General features: G+C 42.4%; 1 protein-coding gene across 10 annotated transcripts in view; it reads left to right on the top strand.

Annotated features, from left to right (window-relative positions):
- LOC129836458 (echinoderm microtubule-associated protein-like 6) overlaps positions 1 to 20,929 on the top strand; it is a 112,386-nt gene that overhangs the window by 39,105 nt on the left and 52,352 nt on the right. For all 10 annotated transcript variants that reach the window (XR_008756664.1, XR_008756663.1, XR_008756665.1 and 7 more), the window contains exons 9-19: positions 266 to 403; positions 3,125 to 3,381; positions 11,819 to 12,031; positions 12,143 to 12,313; positions 12,708 to 12,814; positions 15,126 to 15,244; positions 16,004 to 16,190; positions 16,716 to 16,821; positions 16,940 to 17,033; positions 17,463 to 17,563; positions 19,823 to 20,025. Coding sequence is in view for 7 of the 10 variants with exons in the window: in XM_055902653.1 (XP_055758628.1) it covers positions 266 to 403; positions 3,125 to 3,381; positions 11,819 to 12,031; positions 12,143 to 12,313; positions 12,708 to 12,814; positions 15,126 to 15,244; positions 16,004 to 16,190; positions 16,716 to 16,821; positions 16,940 to 17,033; positions 17,463 to 17,563; positions 19,823 to 20,025 (1,696 nt within the window). In the remaining 3 variants the exon portion in view is untranslated. The remainder of the gene's footprint in view (positions 1 to 265; positions 404 to 3,124; positions 3,382 to 11,818; positions 12,032 to 12,142; positions 12,314 to 12,707; positions 12,815 to 15,125; positions 15,245 to 16,003; positions 16,191 to 16,715; positions 16,822 to 16,939; positions 17,034 to 17,462; positions 17,564 to 19,822; positions 20,026 to 20,929) is intronic.

Here is a 20,929-nt window from a genome sequence, read left to right as displayed (position 1 = left end):
CATGCGCACACACCATAATAAACACACACACATACACCTCCTGCATCTCAGCAACTTAATTCAACTTAATTCAACTTAATTCAATCCTTCACCCTGCAGCTGAAACTAGCTCATTAAAACTTCTGTCACTTAACTACTACTCATATAATTTACTCTATTAGGACTGTCTCTACAGAGGCAATGTTCATAGCTGAAACTGTGCTGATTGGTCAAGACTGTGTGTGTGTGTGTGTGTGTGTTGTGTGTGTGTGTGTGGTGTTTTCAGGATGTGGAGCCTGGCAGACCACACCCTGATAGCTCGCTGTAACATGGAAGAGGCTGTCCGCAGTGTGGCCTTCAGCCACGATGGCTCTCAGCTTGCTCTTGGCATGAAGGACGGCTCCTTCACTGTGCTCCGAGTCAGGTACTGCTAACAGCTTTAGTCCCTAGAGAATCTTCATTTGATCACCCGGTATTTGGAGGAAATGCAAACTTGTAGTGTATTCAAGGTTTAAAAAGGCTTTTAAGATTTTTTATTTCCTTGATTTTATTGAAATGACGTGGAAACAACATTGATTCAACCAGTGTGTGCCCAGCAGGTTGAATTATGCCAAAGCTGGTGAAAGTATTTTCAGCATCAAACTCTTCAGATACATCTTGTAAAGAAGGGCCATAAAGTTATGAAACCTAGCCTACAGTGGGCCAAAACCTCGGGTTTAAACAGTCCTATATTGAGATGCTTAATTCATCACTTAAAGCCTGATTGAAGGCCTCAGTTTAATTTACTCCCCAGCAGACCCAGTGTGCAGGCCTGCACTTTCCATTAAGTTATAGTAAATTGGTCCGCAGTGCTGTTAATCAATACTTTTTGAAGTGGCTAATCCCCACGGTGCACTTTGAAGTGAGCAGCGCTCCTGATTTGTATTCAGTCTATTAGAAATGAGTGAGCTTACAGCAGCAGAAACAGCTTTTTATGATTGGATTGAATTTCTGTTGCCTGGGGCTATGTTTTATTGTGCTGTATGGTTTTGACTGAGAGACGGTATGTTTAGAAGGGTTTGACTTGTTACTTTGACTTTTTATTCACCTCATCGTTGGCTATAGCTGTTGGCTGATTATTGAGCCACATAGTACACCGTATACCTTGATATTCCCCATAGGCTATTCCCTATAATTACTGTTCACCATATCTAATGGTTAGGAGTTTTTCAGGATAGGAGACACCCATCACTGGCACCATGATTAACAATTACAGCACGTTGTTAGAATATGAAGCCATACTGTCTAGCCATCCTGCGATTACATACTCCCCCCATCTAAAAGGACCAGTCAAAAATGAGTTAATCAAGTCTGGGCTGGTAAAATTGCTTTTGTGTGGGAGCAGCAGGTGTGATAAGACTGTGGTGGTTTCATTGTAATGCCTCCTCCGCAGAGAGAGACAGTAGGAGGATGAGTCTAGTGGCGAGGCTGCCCCATTGTTTCAGCTGGCTTTACAAATAACAAGCAGAAGGTAGCGCTGTGCTATGCATCACTGCTGGATTTCTGAAAATGCTACTAACGGGAGGTTACATGCATCTGCATATTAAAGCAAACTTGCTAGTAACAAAAAACCCACAAGAATAAACCAGCTGATCAGTTGATCTCTCGTTGTTACCGAGTCACGTGATTATGACAGCTGACAGCTGCATCCAGGACCCAGTTTGGGAACGTCTGGGGTAAACGCAGCCTTATAAGAATGTAGAAGGCCTACATTTCATTCAAACGTTTCACCTTAAATAGCTAAATAATGTAATATATGCCATTTCAAATAACTCTATTAGCCTACATTTTCATTTGATAAAATAAAATAAAATATAGATTAGTTACATATTTCAAATAAGCACTGTCCAGGGATATTTTACCCCCGATCTTGATAAGAAATTACCAAATGACCATCAGATAATTTTCCTTGAAAGACAGTATTTAATGCAGGGGTGCAACTTTCACATTTTTGTCCCCCCCAGTTTTATCATTGGAATGTGATACAAATCGAGGGAACAGTGTGCTTTAGGACCATGCGGATGTCTCTGAGCGGTCGGGTAGGCTGTTTGGAGTGTTTATCCGACTGGATACAAAGTTATATATATATATATCATATCCCCCCCACTTCTAAAACCAAAGTTACGCCCCTGATTTAATGGATTACATCAACTGGAAACAAATAAAATAATAAGAGTAGGCTACACCAACATTATTTTTCCATTCATACAACATGTCGGATAATTGCCACAGTAGATTTGCTGTGGTAAACAAGGAAATACTTATTTCAGTTGTGCAGAATTATTGTCAAATAGATCAATCGCCCTAGGTCTGCTCATCGTTGTTCCGATGATAATACCCACCAGAGGGCGAACACATCTTCAGAGACTTTGGTAGCAAGGACTAAAGTAGCATTTCCCTAACTCTGTCCTTGGTACCCCAAAGGGTGCATGTTTTGGTTTTTGCCCAAGTACTACACAGCTCATTCAAACAACTAATCATCAAGCTTTGAAAATGTAATCAACTGTGTAGTATTAGGGCAAAAACCTAAATGTGGGGTCCCAAGGACCGAGTTTGGGAAACGCTGGACTAAATTAACGCTGACATCAGATTTAGGGAATGTTAATGAGGTGACCAATAATGGTTCCAATTGAGATCAGCTCTGCGGAGGAATTTAGTGCGTATTGATGTTTTAGCGAGAGATCAGCTGATGATCATCTGGTGGCCATTGATGGTTGCAATTGGCCCATAATGACAATGAACGGACCCAGTCCATCTGCAATTGCTCACCTGCTGAGTTTACACAGGTAGCCCAAATGTGCTATATTTTTCACTAATTTGACCAATCAGATCAGCTCTGAAAAAGGTCTGATGTCAAAATATCTGATGTGATTGATCAAAAGATCAGAATTGGACTGCCTGTCTAAACAAAGCCACTAGGTAGACGGATGAGCTAGCCAGCCAAGCTTCTGTACAGAGCCGAGGAATTCACTCTTTTCTTTCTATCTGTCTCTCTCTCACTCTTTCTCTTTTGCTGATTTGCTCTCTTTTTCTCTCTCTCTCTCTTCCCCTCCATCTCTCTTCCCTCCCTCTCATCCACCCTCCCACTCCTCTCTCTCTCTCCCAGGGACATGACGGAGGTGGTACACATTAAAGACAGGAAGGAAGTGATTCATGAGATGAAGTTTTCTCCGGATGGCAGCTACCTGGCCGTGGGCTCTAATGACGGCCTGGTGGATGTGTACGCCGTGGCGCAGCGCTACAAGAAGGTGGGTGAGTGCAACAAGTCCTCCAGCTTCATCACCCACCTGGACTGGTCCATCGACAGCAAGTTCCTCCAGAGCAACGACGGGGCGGGAGAACGCCTCTTCTACAGGATGCCAAGTGAGTGAATCAACGCCACCGGTGAATGACCCTGTGTCTTTCCTCTGAACTAGGCCATGATAACCATGATATAACTCCTATTACCTCAACTTGCTGTGAACACATTCAGTGATTAAATCTGATGTTTCATGTTTCCTTATCAGGAGAAGTTACATAAACAGATCACACAGCAATCAGCTTGACAGTAAACAGCAATTAGGCCCATGAAGGTGGTTCACAGCTAGCTTATCGCCATGCCAAGCAAGCCCTGTTACACACACACCAGCACACCATCTTCACATCACGTCCGGCTTAAACATCCATCGACGTGATTATGCAATAGTTTCTTCTGATTCAGAGTGGCAGGTAGCCTAGTGGATAGAGCGGTGGGCAAGGAACTGAAAGGTCGCTGGTTTCGAATACCTGAGACGACAACCCAATTTGGCTCCAGGGGCGCTGTGCTACTATGGCTGACCCTGTAAAACAACACATTTCACTGCACCTACAGTACCAGTCAAAAGTTTGGACACACCTACTCGTTCAAGAATTGTTTTTTATTTGGACTATTTTCTACATTGTAGAATAATAGTGAAGACATCAAAACTATGAAATAACTCATATGGAATCATGTAGTAACCAAAAAAGTGTTAAACAAATCAAAATATATTTTATATTTGAGATTCTTCAAAGTAGCCACCCTTTGCCTTGATTACAGCTTTGCGCACACATTCTCTCAACCAGCTTCATGAGGTAGTCACCTGGAATGCATTTCAATTAACTGGTGTGCTTTGTTAAAAGTGAATTTGTGGAATTTCCTTCTTAATGCGTTGTGTTGTGACAAGGTAGGGGTGGTATACAGAAGTTAGCCCTATTTAGTAAAACAGCTCAAATAAGCAAAGAGAAACAACAGTCCATCATGACTTTAACATATGAAGGTCAGTCAATGTGGAAAATTTCAAGAACTTTGAAAGTTTCTTCAAGTGCAATCACAAAAACCATCAAATCAGACCTTACAGTGAAATGCTTACTTACAAGCCCTTAAACAACAATGCAGTTTGGAGAAAATAAAACAAAAAAAGTAAGAGATAAGAATATCAAATAATTAAAGAGCAGCAGTAAATAACAATAGCGGGGCTATATACAGGGGGTACCGGTACAGAGTCAATGTGCGGGGGCACTGGTGTCGAGGTAATTGAGGTAAAATGTATATGTAGGTAGTGTTATTAAAGTGACTATGCATAGATAATAACAGAGAGTAGCAGCAGCGTAGAAGGGGGGGGGTGAAAATAGTCTGGGTAGCCATTTGATTAGCTGTTCAGGAGTCTTATGGCTTGGGGGTAGAAGATGTTTAAAAGCCTTTTGGACCTAGACTTGGCGCTCCGGTATCGCTTTCCGTGCGATAGCAGAGAGAACAGTCTATGACTAGGGTGGCTGGAGTCTTTGACCATTTTTAGGGCCTTCCTCTGACACCGCCTGGTATAGAGGTCCTGGAGGGCAGGAAGCTTGACCCCAGTGATGTACTGGGCTGTACGTATTACCCTCTGTAGGCCCTTGCGGTCAGAGGCCGAGCAGTTGCCATACCAGGTAGTGATGCAACCCATCAGGACTCTCTCCATTGTGCAGCTGTAAAACCTTTTGAGGATCTGAGGACCCATGCCAAATCTTTTGAGCACGCACCCCTGAGGGGCCCCCGTGTTGAGGATCAGCGTGGCGGATGTGTTTTTACCCTCCCTTACCACCTGGGGGCGGCCCATCAGGAAGTCCAGGATCCAGTTGCAGAGGGAGGTGTTTAGTCCCAGGGTCCTAATCTTAGTGATGGGCTTTGAGAGCTTTGAGGGTGTGATGTGTGATGGCGCCGGAGGGGATGGCTGCCGTCTTATCGGCTCTTAACCAACCATGCTATATTGTTTATTTTTTTTACGTTGTTCTTCACTTCTTTTGTACATAATGTTGCTGCTACCATCTCTTATGACCAAAAATAACTTCTGGACATCAGAACTGCGATTACTCACCTCAGATTAGACAAAGAGTTTTTCATCAATGAGTCAGACAGGAGGGAGATACTACAGACACCCGACCAGGCCCAGATTCCCGTCATTCGCTGGAGAAGAAAATTGAGATTTTGCGAAAAAAAAAGATCAGGGTGAAAATCAGGTGAGAATCAGGCGACGAGCACCTAATCTGCCTTTGCCTTCCGTCCTGCTAGCTAACGTTCAATCGCTGGAAAATAAATGGGACGAACTGAAAGCACGTATATCCTACCAATGGGACATTTAAAACTGTAATATCTTATGTTTCACCGAGTCATGGCTGAACGACGACATTAAGAACATACAGCTGGCAGGTTACCTCTGGTAAGGCACGGGGCGGGGGCCTATGCATATATGTAAACAACAGCTGGTGCATGATATCTAAGGAAGTCTTGAGGTTTTGCTCGCCTGAGGTAGAGTATCTCATGATAAGCTGTAGACGACACTATCTACCGAGAGTTTACGTCTGTATTTTTCGTAGCTGTACCACATACCACCACAGACCGATGCTGGCACTAAAACAGCACTCAATGAGCTGTATACCGCCATAAGCAAACAGGAAAACGCTCATCCAGAGGCGGCGCTCCTAGTGGCCGGGAACTTTAATGCAGGGAAACTTAAATCAGTTTTACCTCATTTCTATCAGCATGTTAAATGTGCAACCAGTGGGAAAAAAAATCTAGACCACCTTTAATCCACACAGAGACACGTACAAAGCTCTCCCTCGCCCTCCATTTGGCAAATCTGACCATAATTCTATCCTCCTGATTTCTGCTTACAAGCTCAAATTAAAGCAGGAAGTACCAGTGACTCGATCTATAAAAAAAGTGGTCAGATGAAGCAGATGCTAAATTACAGGACTGTTTTGCTAGCACAGACTGGAATATGTTCCGAGATTCTTCCGATGGCATTGAAGAGTACACCACATCAGTCACTGGCTTTATCAAAAGTGCATCGAGGACGTCGTCCCCACAGTGACTGTACGTACATACCCCAACCAGAAGCCATGGATTACAGGCAACATTTGCACTGAGCTAAAGGGTAGAGCTGCCGCTTTCAAGGAACAGGACTCTAACCCGGAAGCTAATAAGAAATCCTGCTATGCCCTCCGATGAACCATCAAACAGGCAAAGCATCAATACAGGATTAAGATCAAATCGTACTACACCGGCTCCGACGTTCGTCGGATGCAGCAGGGCTTGCAAATTATTACAGACTACAAAGGGAAGCACAGCTGAGAGCTACTCAGTGACACGAGCCTACCAGACGAGCTAAATGACTTCTATGCTCGCTTCGAGACAAGTAACACTGAAACATGCATGAGAGCATCAGCTGTTCCGGACGACTGTGTGATCATGCTCTCCGCAGCCGATGTGAGTAAGACCTTTAAACAGGTCAACATTCACAAGGCCGCAGGGCCAGACAGATTACCAGGACGTGTACTCTGAGCATGCGCTGACCAACTGGCAAGTGTCTTCACTGACATTTTCAACCTCTCCCTGTCTGAGTCTGTATTACCAACATGTTTCAAGCAGACCACCATAGTCCCTGTGCCCAAGAGGACTACGGTAAACTGCCTAAATGACTACTGCCCAGTAGCACTCACCTCTGGAGCCATGAAAGGCTTTGAAAGGCTGGTCATAGCTCACATCAACACCATTATCTCAGAAACCCTAGACCCACTCCAATTTGCATACTGCACCAACAGATCCACAGATGATGCAATTTCTATTGCACTCCACACTGCCCTTTCACTCCTAGACAAAAGGAACACCAATGTGAGAATGCTATTCAATGACTACAGCTCAGCATTCAACACCAAGCGTTATGATGAAACTGGCTCTCATGAGGACCGCCACTGGAAAAGAAGACCCAGAGTTACCTCTGCTGCAGAGGATCATTTGCACACAAAAAAATATATACAATGATGGAAAGACCTGTGTGTTGTCCTTGTTAATGCAGACAGAGAAGAGCTCCAACTTCTTCATCAAAGCCTCAATTTTGTTCCGCACATTGAGGATAGTTGAGGAGAGTCCCTGTAATCCTAGATTCAGATCATTCAGGCGAGAAAAAACATCACCTAGATAGGACAGTCATGTGAGAAACTCGTCATCGTGCAAGTGGTCAGACAATTGAAAATTATGGTCAGTAAAGAAAACTTTAAGCTCGTCTCCCAATTAAAAAAAAACGTGTCAATACTTTGCCCCTTGATAACCAGCGCACTTCTGTATGTTGTAAAAGCGTTACATGGTCGCTGCCCATGTCATTGCATAGTGCAGAAAATACACGAGAGTTCAGGGGCCTTGCTTTAACAAAGTTAACCATTTTCACTGTAGTGTCCAAAACATCTTTCAAGCTGTCAGGCATTCCTTTGGCAGTAAGAGCCTCTCGGTAGAAGCTGCAGTGTACCCAAGTGGCGTCGGGAGCAACTGCTTGCACTCCACTATGTCTCCCTGTCATGGCTTTTGCGCCATCAGTACAGATACCAACACATCTTGACCACCAAAGTCCATTTGATGTCACAAAGCTGTCCAGTACTTTAAAAATATCCTTGCCTGTTGTCCTGGTTTCCAGTGGTTTGCAGAAGAGGATGTCTTCCTTAATTGACCCCCCATAAACGTAACGAACATATACCAGGAGCCAGGCCCACCGCGTCTGTTGACTCATCCAGCTATAACGCATAGAATTCACTGGCTTGTATGCGAAGCAGTAATTGTTTCAAAACCATGTCACTGATGTGTCGTGAAACAGTGTTATTTGATGAAGGCGTATAGTTTATTTGGCTTTTTCCCCCAGCATTGTCCCAGCCATATCCGCTTGCCTGTCCTAGCCACTCAGTAGCTCACCATATAAGACGCTTCTAGCCCCATCTTATTAATGGTATCTGTTGCTTTTATACATGTCTTACTACTCGAAAGTTGTCTTAATTCTCGCTCAAAAAACTACCGTGGCTTATTTTTGACATTGGCATGTTTTGTTTCTTCAAGTTGTGAGATAGTACTTTTGCACATATAACACACTGTGTCTGAGGAAAGGCACTACTCCCAATATAAGTGAACCCCAAATCAAAGTAGTTCTCATCATATTTGTGCCTGTTCGGTGCTTTCCCAGGTAAGGGGGCAGTAGCTCTTCGGCTGCATCATATTCACAAATGTCAGTGTCCATGCTAGCTGGGCTAACAACAAATGTAGAATTACTGATGCAAGCATTGGATGTGCTCGTGGAAGCAGAACAACTTGTGTCGTCGACAGGTGCGGGTGTAGTACTGCTGGTAGTAGCAGTACTATCAGTAGAGCTGGTATGTGTCTCTATGGACACAGGCCTTACTCTTTTTTTACAATTTATCAATTTTCGAGCAAATGGAAGGAGCAGCAGCTACGTTTGGCTACATATGGACCGTTAGTGGAATTCCTGCGAGAGACGAACGGTTAATGTGATTGGATGTTAATTATTTGACTAGGCTACCTGTATTTGACATTGTGTTGTTATTTCTCTGAACACTAGATGGTTTCATTGTATTTTTGGCAGTGAAACGCGGCTACTCAGGTGAGAAAAAAACCTCACCCTAATGTATAGCCCCGTTGGAAAATATAAATGGACTGTTTGAAAATGTGAAGAAATGTTTTTTTGAAATGTGAATCACATTTTTATTTGGCGTACCCCGGACGGCAATGCTCTAGACAGCTGCACAAGCCTCCCAGTCACTATATAACCACTGTCTGCACACACACAGGCTTGCCTCGCTTACACTATGTGTTTGGAGAGCTGTGAGAAAAGCCCTGTCCAAGTGGGTGACTCAGCATTGCTCCAGGGTGTTTTGTGTCAGCAGACAGACAGGCTGTCTACACTGACTATCAGGAGGGCAACAGGTGACACTGCTGAGCAGACATGGGAGAGAGAAATAGAGTTTGGTTGCACTTACATTTTTACTGTACATTTTCCTGGTATTTATTAGGGAAAATATTTGATATCAATGGGTACTTTATTATCCTTAAACATTACCTCAACGTGTTTATTTATTTGTGTTTGTTGCTTCACCTGATCCGTCTTTTTAACATTGCATTATTTTACAATTATAAAAGCCAAGGGAATATTCTCTTAGAAAGTCAATTAGTTACATTAATAAATCAAGTTTTGAAGCATGGTAGATTTTCTAATTTCACTTGTACCATAGGGATGATAGATTACTCCTTCCCTGAGGGTTAGACTAACAAACCGCACGTACACACACATACATACGCACGCATGCACACCGACAAGAACACTCTGGCCTGCTGAGAATCCCAATTAAAAAAGGAACTCCACAGGTGATCCAAGCTTTGGACAGAAAAGAGCTTCCAGCTCTAGGCTTTTGTAACATTTCTATTTGATTTAACTTATGCATCAATAGCTGAGATGCATGAAGATGGCGGCCGTTATGTACTTACTACAAATTCCTAATTTTGCTACAGTAAGTTCACTGTATTGTACATTACTCTCGGTTACTCTTTTTTTGTATGTACAGTATCAGTCAAAAGTTTGGGCACACCTACTCATTCAAGGGTTTTTCTTTATTTTCAGACATCAAAACTATGAAATAACACATGGAATCATATAGTAACCAAAAAAGTGTCAAACAAATAAAAAATATATTTTATATTTGAGATTCTGATATGAGAATTAAGTTCTCCTGATCATTAACCAATTCAATTTAATTACTCAGTCTGCGCTATCAGGATTTGTATGATACTGATAGAAATAAAACAGACAGAGGCCCAGTCTACAATAAACGTTTATTCACGGGAACGTTCTGACGTGCACAGTACAAAGACCTTCAATTTATAGTGACACACATACTTCCACACAAACCATCAAATCCGCCCGCCAATAGAGATTAGGGGAGTTCGTGAGAATAGTGTCTTCCTGCCCTCCCCTAAGATAGGGAGAGACCTGGGGCTGGGAAGTTCTCAGTGTCCCACCCAAGGTCGGCCCCGAATCTGGCTCAGACAGACAGTCTGTTATCAAAATACTAGACACATTGTCCCCAAAACATTGACTCTGACTAAGAACTATACTCCAGGATATATTATTATTCCCCTGACTAAAACCATCACACAGTATTATAATAATCGAATGATTCTAACACTTACATAAATGCCTTATAATAATCTAATGATTCAAATCAATTTCATACAATTATATGGCTAATCAATTTCATACAATCACATGGTTTCAGACTTATGGTTTCAGGAGCGTAATATTCTAATAATTTATTAAAACACATTTCCTTATCAGATTCTTCAAAGTAGCCATCCTTTGCCATGATGACAGCTTTGCACACTCTTGGCATTCTCTCAACCAGCTTCATGAGGTAATCACCTGGAATGCATTTCAATTAACAGGAGTGTCTTGTTAGCAGTTCATTTGTGGAATTTCCTTCTTAATGCGTTTGAGCCAATCAGTTGTGTTGTGACAAGGTAGGGGTGGTATACAGAAGATAGCCCTATTTGGTAAAAGAGAAACGACAGGTCGGTCAATGCGGGACATTTCAAAAACGTTGAAGTTTCTTCAAGTGCAGTCGCAAAAACCATCAAGCACTATGATGAAACTGGCCCTCATGAGGGCTGCCACAGGAACGGAAGACCCAGAGTCACCACTGCTGCAGAGGATAAGTTCATTAGAGTTACCAGCCTCAGAAATTGCAGACCAAATAAATTCTTCACAGAGTTAAAGTAACAGATACATCTCAACATCAACTGTTCAGAGGAGACTGTGTGAATCAGGCCTTCATGGCCGAATTGCTGCAAAGAAACCACTACTAAAAGACACCAATAAGAAGAAGCAACACGAGTAATGGACATTAGACCGGTGTAAATCTGTCCTTTGGTCTGTTGATTCCATATGTGGTATTTCATAGTTTTGATGTCTTCACTATTATTCTACAATGTAGAAAATAGTAAAATAATTATGAAGAATCCTTGTATGAGTAGATGTGTCCAAACTTTGACTAGTACTGTATATTAGAACAGTATACATGATCCCAATTTTTGCGTCAAGATGCTGTCAATTTGAAAAAGCAGGAAGTAAATTGCGCTGATTTATTGGCATATTGAACCATGTCGCACGCCTTAGTTTAAAACCTCAATGGATACTGCTAAAACAATGACGTCATATCTGAATTCTGCCATCTTTATGCATGTTCACCATTAAAGCCCTCATTAATACAGGAACAGAGGTTGTGTGTCTTAATACCTTCACTCATGTTTATGTCATCTTTACTTGTTTATTTAATGTCTTTTAGTTCTGACTAAGAACCTTAGCAGCGAGGTTAGTAGAGCTTTAACATAGTCACCATTATTTTAAAGTGTGATTATTTATGCAGAACAACCTGGTTTTACCTGTAAGATTCTGCCCATGTTAGTCTTCCATCCTGTTTTTCTCCCTTGAAGTTGGGAAGCACCTGACCACTAAGGAGGAGGTAAAAGGGATCCACTGGAGCTCGTGGACGAGTGTGATTGGTCCAGAGGTGAGTGGGATCTGGCCCAAGTACACCAACATCAGTGACATAAACTCTGTGGACGCCAACTACTGCAGCGCTGTGCTGGTTGCTGGAGATGACTTTGGCCTGGTCAAACTGTTCCGCTTCCCCTGCCTAAAGAAAGGTCAGTAAATGTTTTTGCAAATATACAATTTTGAGAAAAGGAATTATGTTGAACACTCCCCTTCTCTCATTTCATTTTGACTAGTTTTTCTTTGCCTGATGTTGTGCACAGGGGCAAAATTCAAAAAGTACATTGGCCACTCGGCCCACGTGACCAACGTGCACTGGTCTCACGACCTGCAGTGGGTGTTGACCACCGGCGGGTCCGACCATTCTGTGTTCCAGTGGAAGTTCCTGCCTGAGGGCATCATGAATGGAGGACTGGAGACCTGTATACCACAAGGTACAGTATACTGAGAGTATAAAACATTAAAAACACCTTCCTAATATTGAGTTGCACCCCATCCCTTTTTCCCTCAGAACAGCCTCAATTCGTTGGGCATGGATTGTTTTATAAATTCAGTGTAAACCCAGAGGAACGTGGGGGTTTGAAATGTTTATGAATGTACTGTATGGTTCTAATGAGAGGCCCCATATGGCCATGTAGAGCTGGTGCTGAAGTATTCTTGGGTAGATTTGTGTCTGAGCTATATGATGTAATGTACCTCACAACAGTGGTTAGGGGAGTGACTACTGTACACAATATTCATGATCTTGTCAAAAGTCAATGTAATGAGTGATTGTTCCACCAGTGAAAATCTGTTTCCTTGCTGTCTCCTGGTATCGGCTCCCTCTAGATGGCCATGCAGACTCCAACAGTGGGGAGTCTGACTCTGATGTGTCTGATGTCCCGGAGCTGGACTCTGATATCGAGCAAGAGACCCAGATCAACTATGACCGACAGGTGGGTGTGTGGAGCTCACAGACACTGGAGGGAGTGCTATATGGGTCAGACAGAGAGTGGGTGATATCAGGTTTAGAGATGATACACCACGTGAGGGACACTGACAAAGTTCTATAACAGATGCCTTACGTTGATGCTGCATTTGAGGTAGAGAGAGAATGAGTGTCAGTACAGGTGTCAGATCCTAATTTGACCAATTTGCTCATCGTAGCAAAATAATCCTGATTATAAAAAATAAGTGATTCTTTCTAACGGGGAAAATGTGTTTTGATAGACTACAGTAGACAAGTTTAAGTGTAAGCTCTAGTGAGTTAAAGAGAACTGTGGGTTTTCAGTGTTTTTTTAAATGTAATTTACAAGGCACATTTTAACTTCCTGCAGCGCATGAAAATTATGTGACAACAGAGTGATCAAATTAAGATAATACCTATCTATTTGAGAATGACAGTTGAATAAGAGGAGAATATGCCCCCATTATAAAATGCTGTCAGAAAGAGAGCGAGACGACAACACACTACTCAAGGCCTAAACGATACCCTGTTAAAATACCCTCCAGTAAGTTGAAAGAGAGTCAATTGTTAGAACACCAACACCAGTCAGTGTTATCTGGATTGGAATAGCCCGTGTTAGTCAGAATGCCTCCAGCCATGATCTAGGATCCTGAGAAGTCCTGAAAGTCAATCAAGGTGTGAGTGGAGATATTCTGATATTGATTGATGTGAGCAGAGCGAGGCAGATGGAAGGGGAGATAAGATATTCAAATAGGCTCCTCTCAGCGGCTTTGTATGGGCTCAGCGCTAACTGAGGCTCTATTTTGTCGGAGAACGGCTGGGTTGCCATAGCATCCGTCACAAGCCTTATCTCCACTGGCAGCTGGGTCTGCATCTGTTGGCTTGACAGTGCGGGTTGGTGCCACACGGAGCGCTGCGGGTTTGTGCCACACTCAGCGCTGCCATATGTTCTCTGGAGATACCCAGCCGTCGGCGCCCACACTGCTTCATGACAGAACAATGAGTTGCCTTTTTAAAGTTTCAACAGTGGGGACAAAATATTATTTTCTCTGCTTCTCTTAAGACTTCATTTTAGTCCTCATGTAATACCTTGACATTTTTGTTTGTTTAGTAGGTTGCATTTAATATCATTATTCGGTGGGTCCTATATCAGTCAGACGGTGGAGGATAGCAGGTTGACAAATAATGCACAATATGAGGGACTGTTGTTCCAGGTGTATGTAGAGGACTGCGTGTGGTTGTTACAGGAGGACAGTGTGTGATTTACAGGAGAACTATGTGTGATTGTTACAGGACAGTGTGTGGTTGTTACAGGAGGACTGTGTGTGGTTGTTACAGGAGGACTGTGTGTGATTTACAGGAGAACTGTGTGTGATTGTTACAGGACAGTGTGTGGTTGTTACAGGAGGACTGTGTGTGGTTGTTACAGGAGGACTATGTCTGATTTAAAGGAGGACTGTGTCTGATTTACAGGAGGACTGTGTCTGATTGTTCCAGGAGGACTGTGTCTGATTGTTCCAGGAGGACTGTGTGTGATTGTTCCAGGAGGACTGTGTGTGATTGTTACAGGAGGACTGTGTGTGATTGTTACAGGAGGACTGTGTGTGATTTACAGAAGGATTGGTGTGATTTACAGAAGGATTGTGAGTGATTTACAGGAGGATGGTGTTTGATTTACAGGAGGACTGTGTGATTTACAGGAGGACTGTGTGTGGTTGTTACAGGAGGATTGTGTGTGATTTACAGGAGGACTGTGTGATTGTTACAGGAGGACTGCGTGTGATTTACAAGAGAACGTAGTGTGATTTACAGGAGAACATAGTGTGATTTACAGGAGAACATAGTGTGATTTACAGGAGAACATAGTGTGATTTACAGGAGAACATAGTGTGATTTACAGGAGAACATAGTGTGATTTACAGGAGAACATAGTGTGATTTACAGGAGAACATAGTGTGATTTACAGGAGAACTGAGTGTGATTTACAGGAGAACTGAGTGTGATTGTTACAGGAGGACTGTGTGTGTGATTTACAGGAGGACTGTCTGTGGTTGTTCCAGGAGGACTGTGTGTGGTTGTTCCAGGTGTATAAGGAGGACTGTGTGTGGTTGTTCCAGGTGGTGTATAAGGAGGACTGTGTGTGGTTGTTCCAGGAGGACTGTGTGTGGTTGTTCCAGGAGGACTGTGTGTGATTGTTCCAGGTGTATAAGGAGGACTGTGTGTGGTTGTTCCAGGTGTATAAAGAGGACTGTGTGTGGTTGTTCCAGGTGTATAAGGAGGACTGTGTGTGGTTGTTCCAGGTGTATAAGGAGGACCTTCCCCAGCTGAGGCTGCAGAGCAGAGAGAAAAAGCAGCAGGTCGGCTCCCTGAAGCGCCAGAGAGGCCCAGACGAAGCCCTTCGTCTAAAGTTTGTCCACGGGTAATGGGTTCTTACTGTATGACAGGTGTTATTGGTCTCATGATCCCCAGAAACATAGTCATACGTGGGTTTTAGGTATCATCTTCTCAAAGTCAAATTGATTGAGATGACAAGGACAGATTTATTGTATTGAGATGAAATTGGGTATTTCCATCAAGAAAAAACAGTCTCTTTCTCTGAAATGTGCCTGTGTGTCAGCTGGTTGAATATGCAAATCCCTTTTCAAAGCTGTAGTTTTAAATATTTGTTTTGTGTGAAGCAGTTTAAGTTACTGATTCAGCACTAGCAATCCTTTAAGACTTCGCTATAGCAGCTCTAATACTCCCTTTTTGTAAAATGTAAAGACCTCACAGTGGGGGAGGGAGAAGTCTTTCAGCGTTTGAGCGATTAAATAAATGCCACATATGACACATTTGATTAAAATTCCCCACACACCACAGGGTTCATCAGACACTCTTAAATAGGCCATGTGCGGAGAGACGGCATATGAACTGTGATTTCAGCTCTTATCTGATTGTCACTTTCTCTAGTCAGCTTTCCCTAGGTGGATTTAACTCTGCCTAATTTAGTGTAATTGTGATTGTTCATTGTGTGCAGTCCTGTGATCTTTTTTTTTACTCAAGCTCTCTCTCTCTGTGTGTGTGTGTGTGTGTGTGTGTGTGTGTGTGTGTGTGTGTGTGTGTGTGTGTGTGTGTGTGTGTGTGTGTGTGTGTGTGTGTGTGTGTGTGTGTGTGTGTGTGTGTGTGTGTGTGTGTTTAGGTACCGTGGCTACGACTGCAGAAATAACCTTTTCTACACCCAGGCTGGGGAGGTTGTATACCATGTGGCAGCGGTGGGCGTGGTCTACAACAGAGAGCAACACAGTCAGCGCTTTTACCTGGGCCACGATGATGACATTCTCAGTCTGACTGTACACCCACTCAAAGACTATGCAGCCACTGGACAGGTTCTCTCTCGCTTTCTATCTCTCGCTTTCTCTCTCTCTCTCTCTCTCTCTCTCTCTCTCTCTCTCTCTCTCTCTCTCTCTCTCTCTCTCTCTCTCTCTCTCTCTCTCTCTCTCTCTCGCACTCTGCTTTATTGTCAGGAATGGGTGGTTGCCACTGTTGCCAAAGCAATGTATATGAAGCACAGGATGTTGGTGGCACCTTAATTGGGGAGAACAGGCTCGTGGTAATGAATGGAGCAGAATGGGTGGAATGGTGTCAAATACATCCAATACATGGTTTCCAGGTGTTTGATGCCATTCCATTTGCTCCGTTGCAGGGGAGGACGGCCCATAACAGCATGTCTGAGCAATAATATATATCAACAAAAACAATCATACACTTTCTCACTCTCTCTCTCTCTCTGTCTCTCACTCTCTCTCTCTCTCTCTCTGACTCACTCTCTCACTCTCATTAAGTCACTCTCACTCAGTCACTCTCTCTCTCTTACACACGGATCTTAATCACCTCTTTATGAATGTGTCCAGGTTGGCAGGGATCCAGCCATCCATGTGTGGGACATCCAAACCCTGAAGTGCTTCTCCCTGCTCAAGGGCTTTCACCAGAGAGGAGTGTGTGCTCTTGACTTCTCCGGTATGGCTAATGTGTTTTCCTGGGCCAAAAAAGTATTATTTACTAAATGTGTTGGGGTTCTGTCCCTAGTCCGTTATGATTTCAAACTAAGAGTAGCTTGTTGTTCCTCTATGTGCAGCGGATGGGAAGAGCCTGGTCTCAGTGGGCATTGATGATCACCACTCTATCATATTGTGGGACTGGAGGAAGGGCGAGAAGCTGGCCACTGCAAGGTACTAAAAGCTTTTACACGCCAGCTGAAAGCTGCTATTAGTGTGATCAGTGCATTTAGACATTTAGAGTTATTACACAAACAAGGTTTTATAAAGTAGTCCAGCTAAGCCGGGTTCAAATCGTTTGAGTTTTCTTTCAAATACTTTATCTGCACTTGAATATATATTTACCTGGCACATTGGAACCTATGGTATAGTGTCAAAAGTGCAAACCCTGCCATACTCCAAGAAGGCTCAATCAAGTGCTTAATGTATTGGAAATATATCAAATACTTCTTGGACTCAGGTCTGTTGCCTTAATGTTAACACATTTGTAGGGACAGCCAGGAGTTTTCTTCTGACTGCATGAACTGACCATGAAACACATAAGGCTCTATGTATTTGAGAGGACAGCATGTGAAGTGGCTATTCTATCTCTGTTCTTCCCAGGGGACACAAAGACAAGCTGTTTGTGGTGAAGTGTAATCCTAGCCTCATGGACAAGCTGGTCACAGTGGGAATCAAACACATCAAGTTCTGGCAGCATACAGGTCTGTCCTACTGTTCTGCCCGACTGTCTCTTTCATCTATCAGTCTCTGTCATACTATCAGTCTCTGTTATACTATCAGTCTCTCTCATACTATCAGTCTCTTTCACACTATGAGTCTCTCTCATACTATCAGTTTATATCATACTATCAGTTTCTGTCATACTATCAGTCTCTCTAATACTATCAGTCTATATATTTTTATCTGTCTCTCTAATACTATCAGTCTATATCTTTTTATCAGTCTCTCTCATACTATCAGTCTCTCTCATACTATCAGTCTCTCTCATACTATCAGTCTCTCTCATACTATCAGTCTATATCTTTTTTATCAGTCTCTCTCATACTATCAGTCTCTCTAATACTATCAGTCTATATCTTTTTTATCAGTCTCTCTCATACTATCAGTCTCTCTCATACTATCAGTCTCTCTCATACTATCAGTCTCTCTAATACTATCAGTCTATATCTTTTTTATCAGTCTCTCTCATACTATCAGTCTCTCTCATACTATCAGTCTCTCTAATACTATCAGTCTATATCTTTTTTATCAGTCTCTCTCATACTATCAGTCTCTCTCATACTATCAGTCTCTCTCATACTATCAGTCTATATCTTTTTTATCAGTCTCTCTCATACTATCAGTCTCTCTCATACTATCAGTCTCTCTCATACTATCAGTTTCTCTCATACTATCAGTCTATATCTTTTTTATCAGTCTCTCTCATACTATCAGTCTCTCTCATACTATCAGTCTCTCTCATACTATCAGTCTCTCTAATACTATCAGTCTATATCTTTTTTATCAGTCTCTCTCATACTATCAGTCTCTCTCATACTATCAGTCTCTCTAATACTATCAGTCTATATCTTTTTATCAGTCTCTCTCATACTATCAGTCTCTCATACTATCAATCTCTCATACGATCAGTCTCTATCATACAATGTATCTATCAAACAATCAGTCTCTATCATACGATCAGTCTCTCTCATACGATCAGTCTCTATCATACGATCAGTCTCTATCATTCAATAAGTCTCTATCATTAAATCAGTCTCTATCATACTATCAGTCTCTATCATACTATCAGTCTCTGTCGTACTATCAGTCTCTATCATACTGTCAGTCTCTCTCATACTGTCAGTCTCTATCATTCGATCAATCTCTATCATACTATCAGTCTCTCTCATACTATCAGTCTCTCTCATACTATCAGTCTCTCTCATACTATCAGTCTCTCTCATACTATCAGTCTCTATCATACTATCAGTCTCTATCATACTATCAGTCTCTCTCATACTATCAGTCTCTCATACTATCAGTCTCTCTCATACTATCAGTCTCTATCATTCGGTCAGTCTCTATCATACTATCAGTCTCTCATATTATCAGTCTCTCTCATACGATCAGTCTCTCTCATACGATCAGTCTCTCTCATACTATCAGTCTCTCATATGATCAGTCTCTCTCATACGATCAGTCTCTCTCATACGATCAGTCTCTCTCATACGATCAGTCTCTCTCATACTATCAGTCTCTCTCATACGATCAGTCTCTCTCATACTATCAGTCTCATACTATCAGTCTCTCTCATACGATCAGTCTCTCTCATACTATCAGTCTCTCTCATACGATCAGTCTCTCTCATACTATCAGTCTCTCTCATACGATCAGTCTCTCTCATACGATCAGTCTCTCTCATACGATCAGTCTCTCTCATACTATCAGTCTCTCTCATACTATCAGTCTCTCTCATACGATCAGTCTCTCTCATACGATCAGTCTCTCTCATACTATCAGTCTCTCTCATACTATCAGTCTCTCTCATACGATCAGTCTCTCTCATACTATCAGTCTCTCTCATACTATCAGTCTCTCTCATACTATGTCTCTATCGTACTATCAGTCTCTATCGTCCTATCAGTCTCTAACGTCCAATCAGTCTCTATCGTACTATCAGTCTCTATCGTACTGTCAGTCTCTATTGTACTATCAGTCTCTATCGTACTGTCAGTCTCTATCGTACTATCAGTCTCTCTTGTACTATCAGTCTCTCTCTTTCTAGCTCCTCTCATGTCCCTGTTTTTCTTTCAAGTATATCCTTCTAGGTGTTTTCACACTGTGATTCTGTCTTTAGGAAAGTGATCCACCCTGTCATTTTTTGAATGAACATCGGAACAACTCTGTCTTGTCAGGCATGGTATGTTTGTGGAAATCAATTGATGTATGCGTGAGTTTCTAATGGTGTGCTGTCTCTACAGGTGGAGGCCTTATGTTCCAGCGAGGCGTCTTTGGGAACCTGGGGAAGCTAGAGACAATGATGTCAGTGTGTTATGGTCGAACAGACGAGCTGGTATTCTCTGGAGCCGCCACGGGGGACATATACGTCTGGAAGGAGCCCGTGCTGCTGAAGACCATCAAGGCCCACGACGGACCTGTGTTCGCCATGTACTCCCTGGACAAGGTACTCTACTGGGTGTCAGCCCTGTCTGATAACAACAGACTGTTGGTCAACTAGTTTTCACTAACCTTATAATCTCATAATAATCATAATCTTATAATAAGATCCTCATCTGGAACGGCTCTGTATTGTACTCTGGTTTCCCCACCCACATTTGGTGTAAATATTTCATTGTCTTTCTTCCCATTGACTCATAAACGCCCTATGACTGCTCTATGAGGACTTCACCATATGAAATTGATGTTATGTTGTCCACTAGAATAATTTCAGAGTGATATTGTTGCTGCTGGCTGTAGTTATGGATGTGTTCAACTATAATTGGCCTGTAGTTGAGGAAGTTATCAATATTGTAGTGCTCTGATGAGGAGCTTTGGAGAGACGTGATGTGTTGAGGCATGGTGGTTATTGTGTTTGGGGGCAAACACAGCATCATTAGGCAGCATGATTAAGCCACACATAGATTTCTCGTTTTCCTAATTGGCCATTTGCAGCCTGTCATTTGACTGTGTGCAAATACTATGTAGTCTTAATGACCAATGGAAACCTTGGTGTGTATTGCATCATGCATCTCCCTCCTGATGCTGAGATTGGATTAATTAAATGGATTGTCTCCCATGAACTTCTGTTCTGTGGAAAATCATTATATCGCTATTTACTATTACTGATGAAGACTGGCGTGATTATAAGCAGTCAATCCTATCTCTTGTCTTCAGTCCACGATAGTGTTTTTAATTAAACATCGTATAGTGTTTTCTCCCTCTCGTACAAATAGATTGTCTATTTATTCGCAATCTCTTCAAGTAGAGATGCCTTAGATCAAAACAAAATATTATAGTCCCATTAGATGTAACATTTATGTGATGCTGTTTCCAAAACCTTTCATCAGAGAAGCAGTCTTAAGGAGGAT

This window comes from Salvelinus fontinalis, chromosome 37 (genome assembly GCF_029448725.1).
Source record: "Salvelinus fontinalis isolate EN_2023a chromosome 37, ASM2944872v1, whole genome shotgun sequence".
Lineage (NCBI taxonomy): Eukaryota > Metazoa > Chordata > Actinopteri > Salmoniformes > Salmonidae > Salvelinus > Salvelinus fontinalis.
This window is presented reverse-complemented; position numbering and strand designations above follow the sequence as displayed.